Source organism: Perca flavescens, chromosome 3, assembly GCF_004354835.1.
Source record: "Perca flavescens isolate YP-PL-M2 chromosome 3, PFLA_1.0, whole genome shotgun sequence".
NCBI lineage: Eukaryota > Metazoa > Chordata > Actinopteri > Perciformes > Percidae > Perca > Perca flavescens.
The window spans coordinates 11130974-11149169 of record NC_041333.1 but is presented as its reverse complement, the minus strand read 5'-3'; the positions used below and the strand labels follow the sequence as shown (position 1 = coordinate 11149169).

Below are 18196 nucleotides of genomic sequence, written 5' to 3'. Positions count from 1 at the left end.
AGGGAAAGAAAAAAAAAAAAAAAATAACTTTTCAGTGCATTTGGTCACATTTCACCACTAAGCGATATCTGCTGGATCACATGACAGCCGTGTGCAAACACAAGAGGGGACTTTGTCCAATCTGAGCTCTAGTGACAGCCAAGATCAGGAGGCAAAGCTGGAAATCATGATGAATCCAGGTGAATCACACAGAAATGAAACACAAACAACAAAACAAGGAATATTTTTTTTTATTAATCCAGTTAATAAATAAGCTTTGAAGGATTTTCCTTAAAATTGTTCAGAGATAGTGGAACCATCATAACCAATTACAACTACAAATTTTCCTTTTCAAAAACAAAGTTTTGTTTCATGATTACTGAGCTTTCACTCCCGGTTTACAAAAAACACAAAATAAAAAAAAAAAAAAACGGTGTAGTACACTTGTCAGAGCATTTTGAGCTTTGGGCAAATAATTAGAAAAGTAGGCAAACTGTTTTACAACATGGCAGTGAGAAAATCATACAAAACAGGAGAGTTTTGATTGTTGGATGCTATTGGGCTGTGAAAACTTTGACCGAGGCATTACGAGTTTTGTGGGAATCTACTGTATAGTCATTTGCATTACACAATAAAGAGCAAGTTAAACCACATTTTTTATTGACCTTTTTTCTTCCTCTCAACATATTCATATGCAGTTACATACAAATGTTAAAATACAAAACTGTTTATCTTGGCATTGACTGTTCCAATGTTAGCTTTTGTAGACAGAAATTAGAGAATGGTGAGTCTAACAACTGGCATACCCAGTCAAAGTGGCACCTGCCTAGATACACTACCCGTGTAATGTTGCTACAGGTTCTGACTGCTAAATCAAGAATTTCTAAACACGGTTTAAAAATCCCAAAGCAACTTCAAGTAATGTATTAGTGGATAAAAACATTCAGTATTTAAAATCTGAGTGAGAATCTAAAGGTTACAATTCAGGCCATATTTCTGCAGTAGAATAAAGGCTGTGCATCAGTAATTGACTTTTAAAAGCGACGACATCGGAAGCGTCTCCACTCTGAGAAGATGCACCAAAACAGCGGCTGTACTTCTATTGTTCATGATGTATAAACAATCTACTGTGAAACAACTCTTATGAAACACGGCGTTAACACTAACACAAACAAATGATTTGATCTACAAATACTGCATAGTTTAATCAGTGCATTTGCATACGCATGTATTCTAACATCGAGGGAAATGAAAGTTGAGGTCAATGTTTTTTTGGTGTTGTTATGCATCCATTTGGAAAGCGTAAACACTACATAAGAACCAGGTTTGGTTCCACCTTTCCTGAGCATGTCGTCTCATTCATTCTTTTGAACAGAATAACTGACCTAGTCAAAAGAATAAATTACCTAGTCAAGATAGGAAATCCCCATTATATACTTCTATACTTATAGGCTTTTTAAAAAAAAAAATCATGGAATTTACTGTACATGAATGTTAACTGTGTGGCATTTCCTGTTCATCAAATTCCGTTCCAACAGCCAGAGGGGCAAGATTCGGCAATAAGCCTTTACTTGTGCTGCTTCATTCAAAAAGCAATTTAGAGTGACTGCCCTAGGAGTACACCTCGAGCCCAGCATAGGGGACAGCGAGAGCTCAGACACCTAGTGTCTTCAGGAATAAGGTAAGCTGGGAGCCATTGATTTCCCCTAAGCTAGTAACCGAATGGCCCCGTTCTCAGAGCCAAGCAGCAGAAGCCTCTTGGTGGGCAGGACCGCCAGGCTGGTCAGAGTGCCGCGGAAGTTCTCCGAGCTCAGCTTTGTGCTGCTAACTGGGCTCAGCGAGATATCTGCCATGGAGTACACCCCGATCTTGTTAGCCACTGTTCCGGTCACAATCTCCGAGCCGTAAAGGTCAAAGGCGTGGATGGGGTCGGACTGCGACTTGTACTGGCGAAGAGGCTTGTGCTCCAAATCTTTCCACACAGCGAGTGTGTAGTCAGTGGAGGAGCTGATGACCAAGTTTCCTTCTGCAGCCTGAAAAGTAAAACAAGAAAGGAAGTCACCAACTGCTGATGTCATATCCCAGTAAACTCCAACACCCTTTTTTCATGATTTGGGATTAAAGCTTTAGTGCGTACATTTTTGATATTAATGAACGTCCGTTACATTTAAGCCACTGCCAAATGCTAATTAAAAACTATCAGCTCCACACAAAACTCTCTGTATTTCTCAGTATGGCTATGTTGAGAAGATTGTGGCGTCCGGCGACTTTCGCGTGCAGAAACTTGAGTGAAGATAATTACCTCTTCGGAAGAGTCAATGTTTTTTTAATCCTCCGTGTCCTCCTTGGCTACTAGCAACTGTGTGGAGGAGGGGTGGAGGCGCGTGCACGATCACGGAAGGGTTGTATCATGTGGACGCGCCGACAGTTTTGTTGTCATTTCTTAGAATTCCTCACGGGGGAGACAGAAACTATGCACTATGGCTTTAAATACTACGGAGTATCGTGAAACTAAAAGAATATGAGAACAGAATGAATGAACCAAATATGATACTTTTAAAATAAAGACACCTCATACTGCCTATTTACAGTATAGCCATTTCTTACTCATATTGCCTACAGTTACTGACACTCTAAAGCACATAGCTTGGAATTTAATGAAACATAAAAACCTGTAGTGTTCCTGTACCCACAAACTTAGAACCTTTAGTTGGGATTAATTAGTTTGTTTGATAATCTTTATTTACTACAAATAATTAACTCTTTTTTTCCCCCTTCTTCAAATAAGATACTAAACAGTTTGTTTTTAATTACCCAGCTTAATATGAAAACAGCCACTGGTTGCTACACGCAAGAATTGCGGGGGAAGTCGGAGTAATATGAATGTGCCAATGGGAACCACTCTGGTCTTTCTAATGAGTAACCTGTGTCCATATTTGCCTAAACTTGTGCCTTTAAAACTAGAGAGACAATCCTTGACCTAATTTGGGGTTAAATAAAGTTTGCTCATCCTTGCGTACTGTTGACAACAGACTTGCTGGGTACAACTTTCACCATCTCTGCACCGCTTAGTATAGCTCAACCACTACCATTGGGTAATGTCAAAAGAAAAAGCCCTTGGCTGAACGTCTTCTTGAATATTTATCACATGCCTAATGAAGAGTACAGCCACACCTTCTGGCTCAAGTATGTGATTTGGTCAAAGAATACAGTAACAGGCTCTTACAGTGTCTGGCATTTTTGGGGGGACAGTTCAGATGTCATGCAATAGCTCAGGTGTTTGTTCCCAAACTAAATTAAGACTAAATTAACATTACAGGCTGAATACACCTTAAACAGAAATATAATATAATATATTATATAATATTCCTCTTCATGAAAATTGCAAACTTATTGCATTTAATAAAATGCATGTTTTCATTTTTATCAGGGGGAGGCAATGTGGGGTTTACAAACTATCACCGATGCCCCTTTTACACCAAGATCTCTCAACCTGAATCAAAAGCAGGTCACTTATCAACATAAAATGATTCTATAACCCATGTAGGCAATCCACCAGGTGTCATGGTCAGACATACGGATGTAATGTGGGTCGCTCAGAGTCAAAGAGTAAACACAAGTGACAAGTGATTAACTGGCTGACACTATGTGGGTTGTGACTTCCACAGCGGTTGTCATCCAAAAGTTCCCACTGTTTACCAGGAAGCCTGATAGTGATCTACTACCCACCATATTCGGATGCTGTTTTTGATGCACCTAAACATTGACTAACACCAAATCAACAGAAAGATATGATCTTCCTAACAGTAAAAGCCTACTGTATAGGCCTGTTATCAGTGATGTAGTACTCGAGATCGGTCTTGGTCTCCATACCAGTCTCAAGACCACTTTCTGAAGGTCTGTATGGTCGGTATGGACCAAATTTCTCTGTCTTGTGTCTCAGTCTCAGATAAAGAGGACTCAGGATTTGTTTCAAGACCAGTCATGACCACAACTGCAGAGATATCACTCAATTGCCTGTGCATTGTCCGATTTATGGGTTAACATCATTACTGTGATTGGATGTAAAACGTCCTGCAACCAATAGCTTGACTCATTCTAATTTAAATTAGTTACTGGTAGCCCCCTCTCCCCACCCCCTTAACACACACTCCCAAGAAAGTGAATGCAGGAGACATGAGAAGAAACTCTGGCTGTATGGGAGATTGCAGCCAAATTATGAATGAAGAAGTAATTCATTAATTTGTTTTCTGTGGGTGTTTTTTTATGGGAATGTGGATCTTTCCGATCAATTTGAGGAGTGCCTACGGTTAGCATTTTCCACATTTTATCGTGCCATGCAGTGTGGGACTCGCACTGGTCTGGTTTTGGTCTAGACTCTGTCTCGTCCTGCCTTGGTCTCAACTCCTCAAAGTCTCGGTCTTGATACACTCTGGTCTTGGTGATGACTTGGTCTTGGTTTAGGTGTTCTTGACTACAACACTGCATGTTCTATTTGATCATATACCAATCATCCAACCCCTCTCATACCTTCTATTATTTCAGAATTTATACCATGCTTACAACTCAACAAAGTAATGGAGTCATGTTGGAAAAGTGGTCCACTTGTTTTTAACTACAATTTATCTGATAGAACACAAAGTTTGACTACAGCATAGTGAGCAATTGCCCATTTATTTGACACACTGCATGAGCTGCGTCTCCCACCCCCCGCCCACGTCTTAAATCAACAATTTGACCGTTAATCCGCCAGTGTTGGGAAACATGTAAAATACTGGTGCGTGGTGTAACAAGGGTTCAAGTTAGTGTTTGGCCACCATTTGATTGAGGTATCATTTTCTAAAGCAAAAAAAGCAAGGCATGTTTCTCCTTACTATCAGGAAATCACTGATATTTCTGTTCTCCTTCCGAGCTGAACGGACATACAAAAGTAGTTAGTATTCAGCCACTCTGAGTTATTCATATTTTATTCCTTTTCTTCCTCCCTTCTTCTCTGAAGTCTGCTACGCATCCAACAGTGGTTTTAATACATAGCCTAACCAACCAACTAACTGTCTATACCAGGGGTCTTCAACGTTTTTCAAGCCAAGGACCCCTTAACTGAGAGAGAGATGAAGCAGGGACCCCCTACTACATATATTGTATAACATGAAGTTGGATATTAAACTGGGCCTACAATAACGTGTAGGGCAGACTAAAGCCTTTATAGTTACCTTTTTAGTGCATAGAATACTAAGCTATCAAAATAATAATTGTTGGCATGATTTTATAAATAATATTTTAATTCTCAACATAAATGTGGCACAGTGTATCCTTTGGGATTAAACTGTATCTGTGGATGGCTACCTTCATGACAGCGTAACCTATAGGCAAGTAAGCCCTAGCCTCGTGAGACCGTCCTGATCTCGCGAGCTCCAGTTTTCCACTCGCAGATCAGTCTGGCATCTTGAGATAGAGAAAATTTGGAGCTGTTAGCCAAACGACCAGGCCAATCAGCGTTGGTTTTGAGGCGGGTTAGGTGGTGATAGACAGATGGTTTATCCAATCAGCTATCCAGTATTTTCAAACAGCGGTCCGGGGACCTGAAAGGGTGCCTTTTATTCCTAAATTCTCGTTACACAAACGGCAAATATCCTTTACCGACATGTTGCCTGCTTGCTGAGCTAACAAGCTATGCTTTGCCTGCAGCAGCAGGGGCGGGCTTGTGGTTGTATTTTCATAAGCTTCGTGGATCTGATTGGTTGATTTGGCCCGTCTATCACCAACATAAGTGATAGACAGATGCTTCATCCAATCAGCTAACCAGTATTTTCACCACTTTCCAAAAGTTCTCCAACGGAAAGTTCCCAGATGGATATGCCGAGCAAATGCGAAGCGATCCATCTGGCGGAGTCAGGTTAAGTAAGCCCATCATCAGTGGGGATTTATATTTGCTAATAATATGTTGGATTCTTGTAAACAAGAACAAAACTAAAATTCAACAATAATTTGGAGGTCCCCCCTACAGTGACTCTAAGGACCCCCTAGGGGTTTCAGACCCCCTGTTGACGATCTCTGGTCTATACTATTCTGAAATCACTCATTTACTTATGCATTCAACAAATATATTAAGATTAATGTAACTACCCAAAATGTTACAATTTGAAAACATGAAAAACATATGACTAATGTTCCCAAATAGTTGAAATAACTATTTCAAATTAATCCTGTAAGAGATGCACTTTAGGGGTGCACTGCTCCCTACAGGTTTGTCCATGTAGTTGCAACATCCAAGGTTCAAGTCTAGCCAGGAACCACTAGTTGCATTCCTTGTCTCCTCTTTACGGTCTGTTATTTAAATAAAGAAATGCACTTGTTCATTGCAACTATTGTTGTCAACAGTCAAACCATAGAACCTTTTTTACTGTCAATTGTAGAACATTGTCTAGACTACAAATGTATTGAACACCACTGACTAAGAACACACAAACACACACACACGAACACACACACCTTCATTTGGAGGATATCTCCCTCATGAGCTGGCCAGCCCTTCAGAATAAGCCCTGTGCGTGCGTCTAGCAGAACAATGAAGCCGGATGAGAAACCTGCAGCCACAGTACGCCCTGAAGGGCTCACTGCCAGGTAGCGGATGAGCCCAGCACTCACATTGTTGTATGCCAGACGAAATTCATGCTGGGGACACAGGGGAATTGGTCACCGTCAAGTCTGAAATAACTATACTGGAGAAGTGTAAAAGGTGCTACCATTTTGAAAATATAATTGGGGAATATTGTATGGCAGAATGAGCTTCCTTAATGTAATCTGCTACCTGCAATCCAGGTTTGCGAGGGTCGATGAAGCGGAGAATAGAATCTGCACTGCCAAACACAACACTGCAGTGTGGTGCTGGCATGGTGGTGACAGCTGTAATGGGATTCTTCCCATCCACGGCTTCATACGAGCGGATCTGCTTACCTAAGGACAACAGATCGAGTGTAGTTATATAGAATAATACGGTTATTATTTTCATTCCATTTGAGTCTCATGTTCTCATGGAAAAAATGACATACATTTTAGATGCACAGTTCTAATAATAAGCAGAAATGCATTGTCTCTCTTACCTGTATACTGGTCCCACAGGTGCACATTACCATCGCAGCTGACTACGTCCTGTGAAGCCTCTAGCTGTCCAACATAAAAGATTGACTTTCGATGGTCAGTGTACGTCAGCCTGGGCTCCACCTCCTGTGTTCCATCACCATGGTTATAGAGAGGCCAAAGCTTCACAGTCTTGTCTTTACTACCAGAGAGAAAGTAATCCTCTCCTGCCAGCGGTGCCAAACACTTTGTGGTGCCTGAGTGGCCCAGGAAGCTCTGCAGTCGGATCTGGTGGAAATGAAAATGTGGATCCTGCTGGTTGAGGCCAATCTCATACTGCCAGTAAGCCAGCCAGTTGCCCTGCAGGGAACGGCCACTGCGAGGGAGCTCCTGCTTCAGGACACTGTCCTCTGGGGTGGGGCCTGTCACCCAGGAGGAGGAGAAGGAAGCTGTGCCTACTGACGGAGTGGTGAAGGTGGAGGCAGTGGTAATGATGGGGGTGGTATGGCTAGAGCGTCCCCAAGAGTTGGCCAAGCCCAGGGTCGGACTACCATCATAATCAGTGTCCCGGGACACTTGGATGCGGTTTCCTACCAGGTGGCTCCCAAACGTTCCCGACTCAGGTAGGGAGTCTCCTAGCGAGGTGGAGCTAGTCGAGGGTGCAGGGAATGGGCTGCAACCCACATGTCTGCCAAAACCAGAGAGACCCATGGAAGTAGGAGGTAACTCCACCTTTGACGCTGTTGTGAGGTTTGTCTCTGTACTCCCCTGATGCAAACTCAGATGGTAGGACTGGGCCAACTGCCAGACCAGCTCGTGGTTGGGAACCAGCTTCCGAATAGCCATGTCACCTACAGAAATCACAATACAGCACTAATTTATACCACTGAAGTGTAAAAATATATTTGATTTTAGCAGAGTATACTGCCTTCTTCCTGCTGGACAGGGCATTTTGAGTTTGGCAGTTTCCTACCAATGAGGCAGTAGAAGGGGATGTATGAGGCATGGGCCATCTCAGGGTTAAATACAGTCTGTAGCTCCTCCAATACCCCCAACTCATATGTCACATTCGACTCTTCGGGCGTGAAGACGTCCACAACCGTGACTTCTCCCACAACTCTGCGAGGAGCGCTGTCCAGCTACAGTGTAAAAGAGACCGTCAACACGTGTGTATTTCCAATTCCATTCTCAAAAGACATAGGTGTAACTACATGAAGAAAATTCTAAAAATTATCTGATGCAACAAGAAAAACCATCCTGCCATGCTCACAAATGCAAGTACTCTTTCAGTTGCTCTGTCTGTCAGACAGTTTGTATTCCAAGTTTCTGCCTCGTTTTTATTTTCATCCATATTTTCATCTGCCATTCTGTCATCTGTTTTTGTAAAGCTCTTTGTGACAGATCTGCTTGTTGAAAGCATTCTAGAAATAAACTGACAACACGCTCGTCAGTCTTTGTGTGTGTGTGTGTGTGTGTGTGTGTGTGAATACCTGGGGCTGCAGAGAATGCAGCAGAGAGAAAACAGCAAAGAACCGACGCAGAGTGTCAGCCATATGCTGTTGCACCATCTCCCTCCCGATGCGCAGACAGATGAGAGCCATCAGGCTGAGTGTCTTGAGACAGACGGCAGTGCGTGTCTGCACCCCGCTGGGGAACCTGAGTACAGCAGAATGGGTACAACCAAGCAGAGGATGAATGACAGATGTATTTTAGCAGGTTTTCTGATTATACTCTATTTCAACACAAAAATGAAAAACACAATGCATTTCAAAAATATGAATAGTTCACTTAATAAAAAGAAAATTAATGTTTGCAATATTTTACAATGATATTACTAGTTGACATGCTGTGCTCAAATAATTATGCACCATCATAAGTTATTTCCCTTAACATACATCTAGAGTATTTGCGTCATTGTATGTCTGTTATTTACCCCATACGAGGGGTGGTGAGCAAGTCCAGTAGTGGCAGGAGCACATCCTGGTTGATCTTCATAAGCATGTCCATTAGAGTGGTATCAGAAAGAAAGACAATGATCTTCTGTGTAAGTGCAACAGCTCCAAGCAGACTTGCCTCCTTACGCGTGTTAAGACGCTGCGAAGAAGGTGGAGAAACCTGGAAACAAACATATTTGTGAAATTAAAAGAACATTTGGCACATATTACATTTTTCCACAAAACAGGAATTCAGCTTAAAAGGCCAAAGGAGGTTTTACAGCATGTGTGCTAGTGTACATTTGCCTTACCAGATATCCTATATAAGGTAGGTACTGGTAAGTGAGTACAGGCTCTCCATAAAGTTGAGCTATGTAGATGAGACAGTCCAACACAGGCCCTGCTGTCTGGTCACCAAGAACAGGTTTCTTCTCATAAACACTGCCCATTCCCACACTCTCCAGACTGCTCTCCTCCGATGCAACGGTCACAAACTGGTGTTTCTCAAGCCCTACAGGCAGAGAACATAAGGAGGAAAAGGGGTGAAGAAAACACGAGCAGTAACACACCCACCCACTTTGAAATACAAAAATGGTTTGCTCAAATATTAATCATGTATTCACGAGGCAATTCAAGTTATATATTTACGTACCAATGTAACAATTTGTGAGCAATCGCAGCAAATTTCTGGCCACGTATCGAGCCGTCACTGTCGGTCCAAGCTTTGCTGACAGCCACCGAACGGTTTTGCAAACAGTGTCTGTGTGTGGAGTAGACATGATTAAAATCATTAGACATTATCAGTTAATAAACAAATTTACATAAACCTCAATCATTCACTCACCTAGAAGAATCTTTTGCTCTTTCTCCCGAGACTCTTCTGATGGATCATGGTTATCCTCTTCCTGCTCTCCCACAATGCCTTTATCAGTCTCTTCCAGTGCCATTCCATTCATAAATTCACCTTCCAGAGTGGCAACTGTAGCGCCTGAAACGTCTGTGCAGCCAGAAAGCTCCAGGTTGGCAACAGTAGGGTCGTCTGTCCCCTCTTTACCCTCATTAGTCTCGGTCACCTCTTCTTCCTCCAGCTCTCCTCCCTCCTCTCCCTCACTAGCGTGTTTCAGGTCCTGGCTGCTGTCAGCTGATTTGAGACTGGCTCTATCCCGCATTGAGTCTCCATCACCCAGTGAGAGCTCACTTGTGCTGCTTTTGTCACTTAGTTTCCCCACACTTAGAGACTCCTGGTCTTGATCCTTGGCTGCAGAGTTCTGGCTCTGCGGTTTCCCAGCAGCCACCCCTGCTCCACTGTTGACATAGAACTCATTCTGAAAGTCCTCTGCCTCTGAGAGAAAAACCTGGTCATTGAGACTGATGCCAGAGGAGTAGTCGACCATACCCGACTCCCCCACCACGCCGACTCCTCCACTGGCACCACCGCCACCTCCCATTTTCCCGCCAACAGATCCAGAAGATGGCTGCACCTCGCCACATTGATAGTCTTCTTCCTCTTCTAGATTACACGTGCCACTCCTCAACCCTTTGCCAGCTTCCCCGCCCAAGCCTGAGATGCAGCTTTCAAAGCCAGTGATGACCTGCAGCACGTGGGGGAGTAGGCTGGACAGAAAGGCCTGCAGGCCGAGCCTCACAATCAGCTGCAGAATGAAACAGTCAGTGTAGAGATAGAAACGTCCCCGTAGGCAGTGAGGGTTTTCATAAACGTTGATCAGTGGCTTCAGAAGGTACTTGTTTGCATTTCTGGGACCGAGTACTCTAGAGATGGGCTCAAAAAGGTACCAAGTAGCATAGACAGCAGTGGACTCCTCAAGCATGAGGGCTAGAATGAAGGGCAAGAGAATTTCAAGACCCTCAGCTGTGATGTTACCCCGCAACAGTGTCTCAAGCTGCTGCCACAAGTTAAAGACAACATCTCTTCCTTGAAGACTACACGTGGTCTCCATCTTGGCATGGTAGGAAAAGATAAAATTATGAAGTGCTGCAAAATAGGAAGGGAAAGGAAAGGGGGTGATGATTGAGTTCAATAATTGGCAGGGGTTTGGGGGAGGGAGACCATCGCAGATGGGTTCATATTTGAAAAGAAGTGGATGTGGGCAATCTGGTACTTCTTTCTGTGCTATTCCAGAGTGCTTCTCTATTAGAAGCAGTATCTCAAGAGCATGATGCAAAGACAGTGGCACATCACGGAGGCTGGCAGAACATAGCTTCATTACAGCTTGGAAACGCTGTCTCAGGGGGGTGCCTGGTTTCAGTCCTCTCAGTTTAGAGGAGTGGAATATCTCAGCGATGAGAACACCAAGGGCCTGCATGTCTCTTTGGTAGAGCTGTGTAAGAGAAGGTAGAGATTCAATTATGACACCATCGTTCATGCAGTCAGCAGATCCTGCAGGATGCCATACTTCAGCATGCAGACTCTTTACCAGGAAGTTATTCAACTTCTCCAGCTCTTCCAACGGCTGCAATGGGTTGAAGCCTTCAGGGAGGACAATCTTGATATCCTCTGCATTGGTGGCAGTAACACTAACCTCCCCATGTTTTTTGTTTGTTGACCCACCCCTTTGTAACATGGCACTGCGTAAACCAGGGCCTAAGCCACTTGTGAAGTCACCAGGGAATGAACTCGGGGACTGAGATACATTAAGTGCTGTGTGCTCTCCTCCCATCTTTCCTCCAGCCGTACTGATGCTTGGCATTGGCACAGAGCAGGGCGCAGAACTGGCTGAGCCAGCAGATGCTAATGAGTCCAGAGCTTCCATACCTTGTTCAAGCTCTTCATCTCTGTCTACCATGGTCCAGCCACTGGACTCACACCCTGTAGACTCTGGCACCATTTCATCCACAGTGTCAGCCGCACTGTCAATTTGAGGGATGTGTAGAGAAGGCACATTAAGAGCAGCAAGGCCAAGGAGAGGAGGTTCTGCTGGGGCGTACTGGGAAGGAGATAAGCGTGGTGGGTGGGGCTGGTCAAACAGCTGAACTACACCATAGGTAGTAAGATTGGTGTGGTTGTCCACCAGGTGGAGGCACACGTTCTTGGCCTTGACAGCTTCTTTACCAGACAGCTTATAGCCAAATGTGAGATCTATCCAGTGATGCAAGTGCTGGGACACTTCTCTGCTCTCCAGAAGGCGTCGATGGACCTCAATAAATTCCTCACACGACTTGCACCAGGAAGGCACATCCAGGTCTGGCATGTCGGGGTGGATGGAGCGGAAAATGGAGGGATCTGTGTAGAACTCTGGAATGCACTCATCAGGGGTCCAGCTCTGCATGCGCTCCATACTGGCTGGGTATTCATTCGGCTCCCACTGGGATCTAACATGGCTGCACAACACTGACTTGGGTGTCTGTCGAGCTTTGTAGACATAGTAGGTAATGTCTGAGAGTACATCAGATATGTGGTGAGGTACATGGAGATGGTCAGACTGTCCAGCACCGCCGGCACCTACAGAGCCACCAAGGTCTCCACCTACACCGCTACCACCAACCCCATTACCGACTGCAGCAGCCAAAGCCTCTTTGGTCATCTCATATGTGAAGTCCAGCTGCTTATCCCCTTTGTTCAGCCTGAACTTTGACCTCCTGAGGTCTCGGAATTTTCCAAATGGCACAGTAAAATCAACCACCCAAGGCAGCACTGGGTGATAATTAGGGTCTCCTTCTCGCCGTCCTGCCAACCTGTTGAGTTCCATCACATAGCGGAAGTTACTGACTCGTCCATGGACCCAGTCCAGAACCAACTTCTTAAGCTCATCAAAGCAGTCTTTGCAAAGTATTTTGTTCTCTTGGCTCACACATGAATTGTTCCTTGGCAGGACATGTTTTGGCACTTGTCTGCCTGTAACATCGCTGCTTGCATCCCATTCCGTCCCCAGTTCCTCATAATGGGCTAGGTTGAGCTTGAGGCGGCTGCAGAGCTGCTCATCTACAGCTACGTCCTGCAGGGAGAGCTCTCCACAAGACAGACCTGCTGCATGACATCCCTGCAGAGCTATCAGTAACTGGTAGAGAATGAACAACACTTTGGCATGGCTGTTAGCAAGCTTGGCTGGGCTGAAGGAGACAATATCATGGAGTGAATACTGAGTATAAGGTAGAATCACGTAGAGCATTTCTGCTGTCTCCAGCAGACATTCTGCAGGCAGAACATTAGGACACAGATGGTCTGACTGGGACGTGGAAGAGCAAGATGAACTGGTTGGCAAGTAGTTTTCTTTCTCCTTCTCTCTGGCTGGAGAAAGGGATGGTGACACTCTGTCAGATGAGATGAAGGTGGAATTGAAGAGCTTCTGTAAAGCATTACGCACTGCATCTACAGCTGCAACATGCATCTGCTCATTGGCTCCGGCATATGCCTGCACAAGTTTGTAATGAGCATCATGCCACAGATTCCTGAAAAAGAGAGAAAAGACATAGTTGAATTATTGCTATCTCAAATATATTAGATATTTATACTCATACATGAATCTTACACTTGTGAACTTTAAATTCACTGCAAACAAGACATTTAACAGACATCTATCCCGAGAACTCAATTTGTTAAGTTACGAAGATAGTTAAAGTGATGGTTCGGAGTAATTTCACCCTAGGGGCCTTTGCACCATGACCTCGAGCCAAACAACCCCCCAGAAGCTTTTTTCACCTGGATCAAACATTGGGAGAGTTAGCGTTATCAGCTGAATAGCTTAGTGCATGTACTCATAAAACAATTGATTGGAAAGTTTGTAAGTACACCAGGAGTTTATTCAAATAACACATGCCTGCTGGCTTCTGCTCTCTGCTGCTACTGGCGGTAAGACGAGTGCTTAGGGACGTCTACAAATTACAACACCGAAAAGAGATACAACAAAATTATTTATTAATTGAACTTATTTTTTAAAAGTAAGTGCTGTAGTACAACTAGCAGGAGACAAGTTATAATGGAGGTAAGTTTGGAGACACCTTATTTAATCATTAAATTAATAAATATGTTTGTTGTATCTCTTTTCGGTGTGGTAATTTGTAGATGTCCATAAGCACTCGTCTATCAACTATTCAGCTGATAACGCTAACTCTACAAATTACTCCGAACCATCACTTTAACAATAGTTTGACTTTCTGACTATGGGAATCTCCCAAAAGCTACAAGCAAGAGTGAACTGCCTAATACATACCTGCAAACTCAGAAGGGCTGAAAAAGGTGACACATCATCCCCCCTGTTTGAAGCCGACTTTTATTTATTTATTTATATATATATATATATATATATATATATGGCTTGTTTATTGCTAAGGCCACAGGGTTAAAATTAAATGATTTATTAAAAATGAAATAATAACTCACCAGTAAATTCCTGTTAAACGACAAAAACAACCACTGGATGGGTATTTTACAATAACTTTGAATGCAGCACAAGGCTGGCGAGGTGAATTTCAAGTGAACGCAACATCTGTGTTGTTTTTCAGACAACGGCAACACTTTATTTAACTGTCAGCATTTTAACCGTTTACTCCAGCTGCTAGCTAACGGTAGGCTAACGTTACCTGCTGTTGAGTGTAGAGTTACCGTAACTAGCGGCCCGTGCGGCAATGTTTCAGTTGCCTCTAACGTCCGTTTTCGGAGCATCAGAGAGAAGCGGAGGCATTTAAGTGGCACCCAAATAAGGCACCGAAATCCGCGTTGCTATTCGGTCTGGTAGATAACGGTCGTTAAGGCACCGTTGCCGTATTAGCACCGGGTCTAAAAAAACTATAAAAAAACTCTTTGGATCTACACAATTCATATGGATTACATTTTCCCATTCAAAACGGCAATTTTCGCCGAAAAGCGACAAGTTTGCAGGTATGCTAATATTATAAGAGTGCACTATTGAGCGACCCCACTAACAGTGAGTGAGATACTCTGTCTTAACCATAGAAGGTAGTATTGTAATTGAAAAAAAGCTAATTTGTACACAAACTCTAAAGCAATACACAAAGGCAAGTCTGTTTTAAGTGAGGTTCTAGGTACCTTGATTTTATGGTTGCAATTTACAATAATTTTCATTAGAGATTAATCTAACCGTTATTTTTTTAATCAATCATTTACTTTATAAAATGTCAGAAAGTAGTAAAAATTGCCTAAAGACCGTACATTGATACATTTTATCTCAATATAAAATGTACAAAAACAGTAATGCAGCATTTTTGCTGGATAAATTAATTTTACAAGCAATCCTTTTTAAACATTGTTGCAGATTAAAGATCCGTCGATCAATTTATAGATTAATCAATTAATTGTTTCAGCTCTACCTACAATTATCATAGAGAAGCTTTTTAAGCTCTTTGTATGAGAGCAATTTATTTTCACAAATTACATGGGAATGACATGGTCTTTAAAAAGGATATTTTTTTCATTTGATTGAGTTTTACCACAGACATATGGTGACTATATATAAAAACAGCATATCAAAGTTTGTATAGTACCTGACATTATGTTGCGACACACACTGCATTGTTTTGACATAAGAATCCTGTGACATGAATTCCATTTGTTGATGACATGGGTCTCTGGCCAATCTGTAGCTCAGCTTGCTTTTCCTCAGACCCTGAATGCAGACTCGTGTCCAGCCAGGAGGCAACTTTGCCTGGGAACACTGAAGGTAGGTGCGAATTTCTGCCTCACTGATGCTGTCAAAGCGGGCACAGCGCATGATCCTCCTCTCCCTCAGGCCCAACACCCAGCGCGTTGGAACAAGGGCTATGACCTCCCTGGGACGAGGACCTGGTCCTTGCTGCCGCCGGTCAATCCCCAAGTCTTTCTCAACTGTATGCATCAGCCAATCCATGGTGAGTCTCCAATGCTTGTTAAGAGTCACACAATGTCCTGCCACGTATGCCTTGCTGTCTTCCACAAGGACGGCTTTCAGACATTCATGGAGGAAGAAATCACAGTCATCAAATGCAGAGCTAATCTCCTCTTCCTCTGAGGAAATAATTGAAAAGCATAAATGGATAATTAGATAAGCTTCTTTCGTAGTTCATTAACAGTAATGTTGCTGAAAAGCAGGTCGCTGCAATGAAGGAATTATGTGATGTTGGTGAATGCACACGAGTACTTGTCCTTAAAGTCCCTGAATTTTGAGCTCAACTCTGCTCACATGACTGTTTCCGCCCCATCAGCACATTTGGTCAACTACAACTTTACCACAAGCAAACTATTACTCACTGGCTTACTAAATGTACAACACACTTTACAACAAGTTCCGAAGACGGTAATACAGTACAAGTAGTTCAAAGTTTGAATGGATATGTATTATAATGTTAGCAAGGCTACTAACGTTAACTGTCTGGAATAGATAGCCAACATCCAAAGCGCCCAGTTTCAACCGAGAGTATAAAAATTGCAAGATTAAATACGACACGTGTAAATGTTATGACAACATATTTCACGTTATAGGCCTAGCTACTTATCTGAACGGATAAAGTGAGTTGGGAGTTTAAGAAGACTATTGTAGGGTGACCAAACGTCCTCTTTTGCCCGGACATGTCCACTTTTTACCTACTGTCCGGGGGTGTACTTAAATTGACTGGCACTTTGCTCAACACAATACTACGGTAGGCTACTTTGTTGTGTGACGTAATTCCCGAGAGGCTGCCTTGTGAGCGGCTCTGCGACGCGCACATACACAGGGACCAGAGCAGACAGCGGAGCAGCATTACACACAAAATGCCGAAGCGTTTCCTGCTAAAGATTTCCCACCGTGGTCAGAAAACACAGGGGAGACACTTTGTTTCTCTCACTATGACTCTAGAGTCGGTAGGACTCGCTCGCTGTCACTCTTACTTCTCCCCCGCTCTATATCACCTACTCCCCACACACACACACGCCGTATCGACGCACACACTAGCGCACAAGTATAAACATCAGTCCACTTACAACCATAAAACAAGACTAGTGCAGCTTCACAGTTGAACTGCAAAAAAAATGTCCCACATACCGTCCCGGTCGGGATCGGACAAGTGGGAGGCGGAGTGCACCGTGTGCAAAGCTGGCACATATGTTTCAGTGTCTTTATTATTTATCTTATTACATTGAAAAGGTATTAAGAGATATTTTGTTGAAGCTGGATTTTCTAACACAGAAGAGGTCATATTTAGAACATTATTTCATATTATTTATTTATTTTAAAAGAGAGCTATTATTTTGTTACATGTTGTTACAGATTTTATTTTATTACAGAAGTTATTTTTGCACAATTGAGGCATAATAAAGCATGTTCATTAACCTCTGAGAATCACCACTGTCTGGATTTGTCTCAAGGCCAGGCCGAGTGTCCTCTTTTTTGGAAATAAAAATATGGTCACCCTAGACTATTGGGGAAATAACGTCAACTTGACAGTTAGCTAGCTTATCGAAGTGGCTAACGTTACGATAACTCACTCAAGCAAGCAGAAAGCCCTCATATAGTTACTAGCATCATTGACACAAAGCGAAACGGGAGCAGCCATACTGGTTAAACTCCACTGTAATTACAGAACAACAGCGCTCACTGTTTAGTATTTTGCTTACCTCTCACCACTTGTAGCAGTTGACAACTAGCTAGCTAGCCTTAAGCTAACGGTGCACCGGTGTCACACATGATGAGTTTGTAACGTTACTACAGTAACTCTATAAAACGAGAACATACAGCGGGGCCACATTTGCTCCCTCCCTTTTTCTAAAGTTTACTGATGCATGTCAGCAGACAGACGACAGTCAGTCAGCCGATGTTGTTTTTGTTCTGTGCTAGTTGAAGGAGCCATGTTTAAGAAGAGACACCTCACGTGACACAACACCAGCCCCATCTCATGTGACTGCTGCTGCCATTCTTCTTTGAGTTTCGGCAGCTGGCATCCTTATTAGTATTGCATTACTGCCATCTTCTGGAGTTAGTGAACTCCTACAGTGTCCGGTTTGGCAGATGCTTCCCATCAGCCCCAACTAGTGATGGCGAACTGAAGCTTTCTGAACATCGAAAAAAGGTTCAATACTCTAAGCTTCAGTACTCTATGCGGACATCTAGTGGTGAAAGGAAGAATAGCATTGTGTCACAAACTTTCAAAGATGCTCCTGGGACTCCTGGGTTGTTATGTCCCAGTGTATTGTTTGTTGATTGTATAAATAAAAATATTAGATCACGACGATCACAGATATTAGGTATGAATGTCTTTGAGTCGAAGATGAGTAT

The 18196-nt window shown here is 43.1% G+C and overlaps 1 protein-coding gene across 1 annotated transcript; it reads right to left on the bottom strand.

Annotated features, from left to right (window-relative positions):
• Nucleotides 1-618: 618 nt before the first annotated feature.
• wdr81 (WD repeat domain 81) lies at nt 619-17944 on the bottom strand. Its single transcript, XM_028573013.1, has 12 exons — nt 17539-17944; nt 15453-15951; nt 9838-13400; nt 9646-9753; nt 9305-9504; nt 8993-9174; nt 8550-8715; nt 8033-8198; nt 7083-7910; nt 6791-6936; nt 6472-6654; nt 619-2012 (listed from the first exon to the last, which is right to left on the bottom strand). The coding sequence occupies exons 2-12, from the start codon at nt 15812-15814 to the stop codon at nt 1686-1688; spliced, it is 6231 nt and encodes a 2076-aa protein (XP_028428814.1). The 5' UTR covers nt 15815-15951; nt 17539-17944; the 3' UTR covers nt 619-1685.
• Nucleotides 17945-18196: the final 252 nt, after the last annotated feature.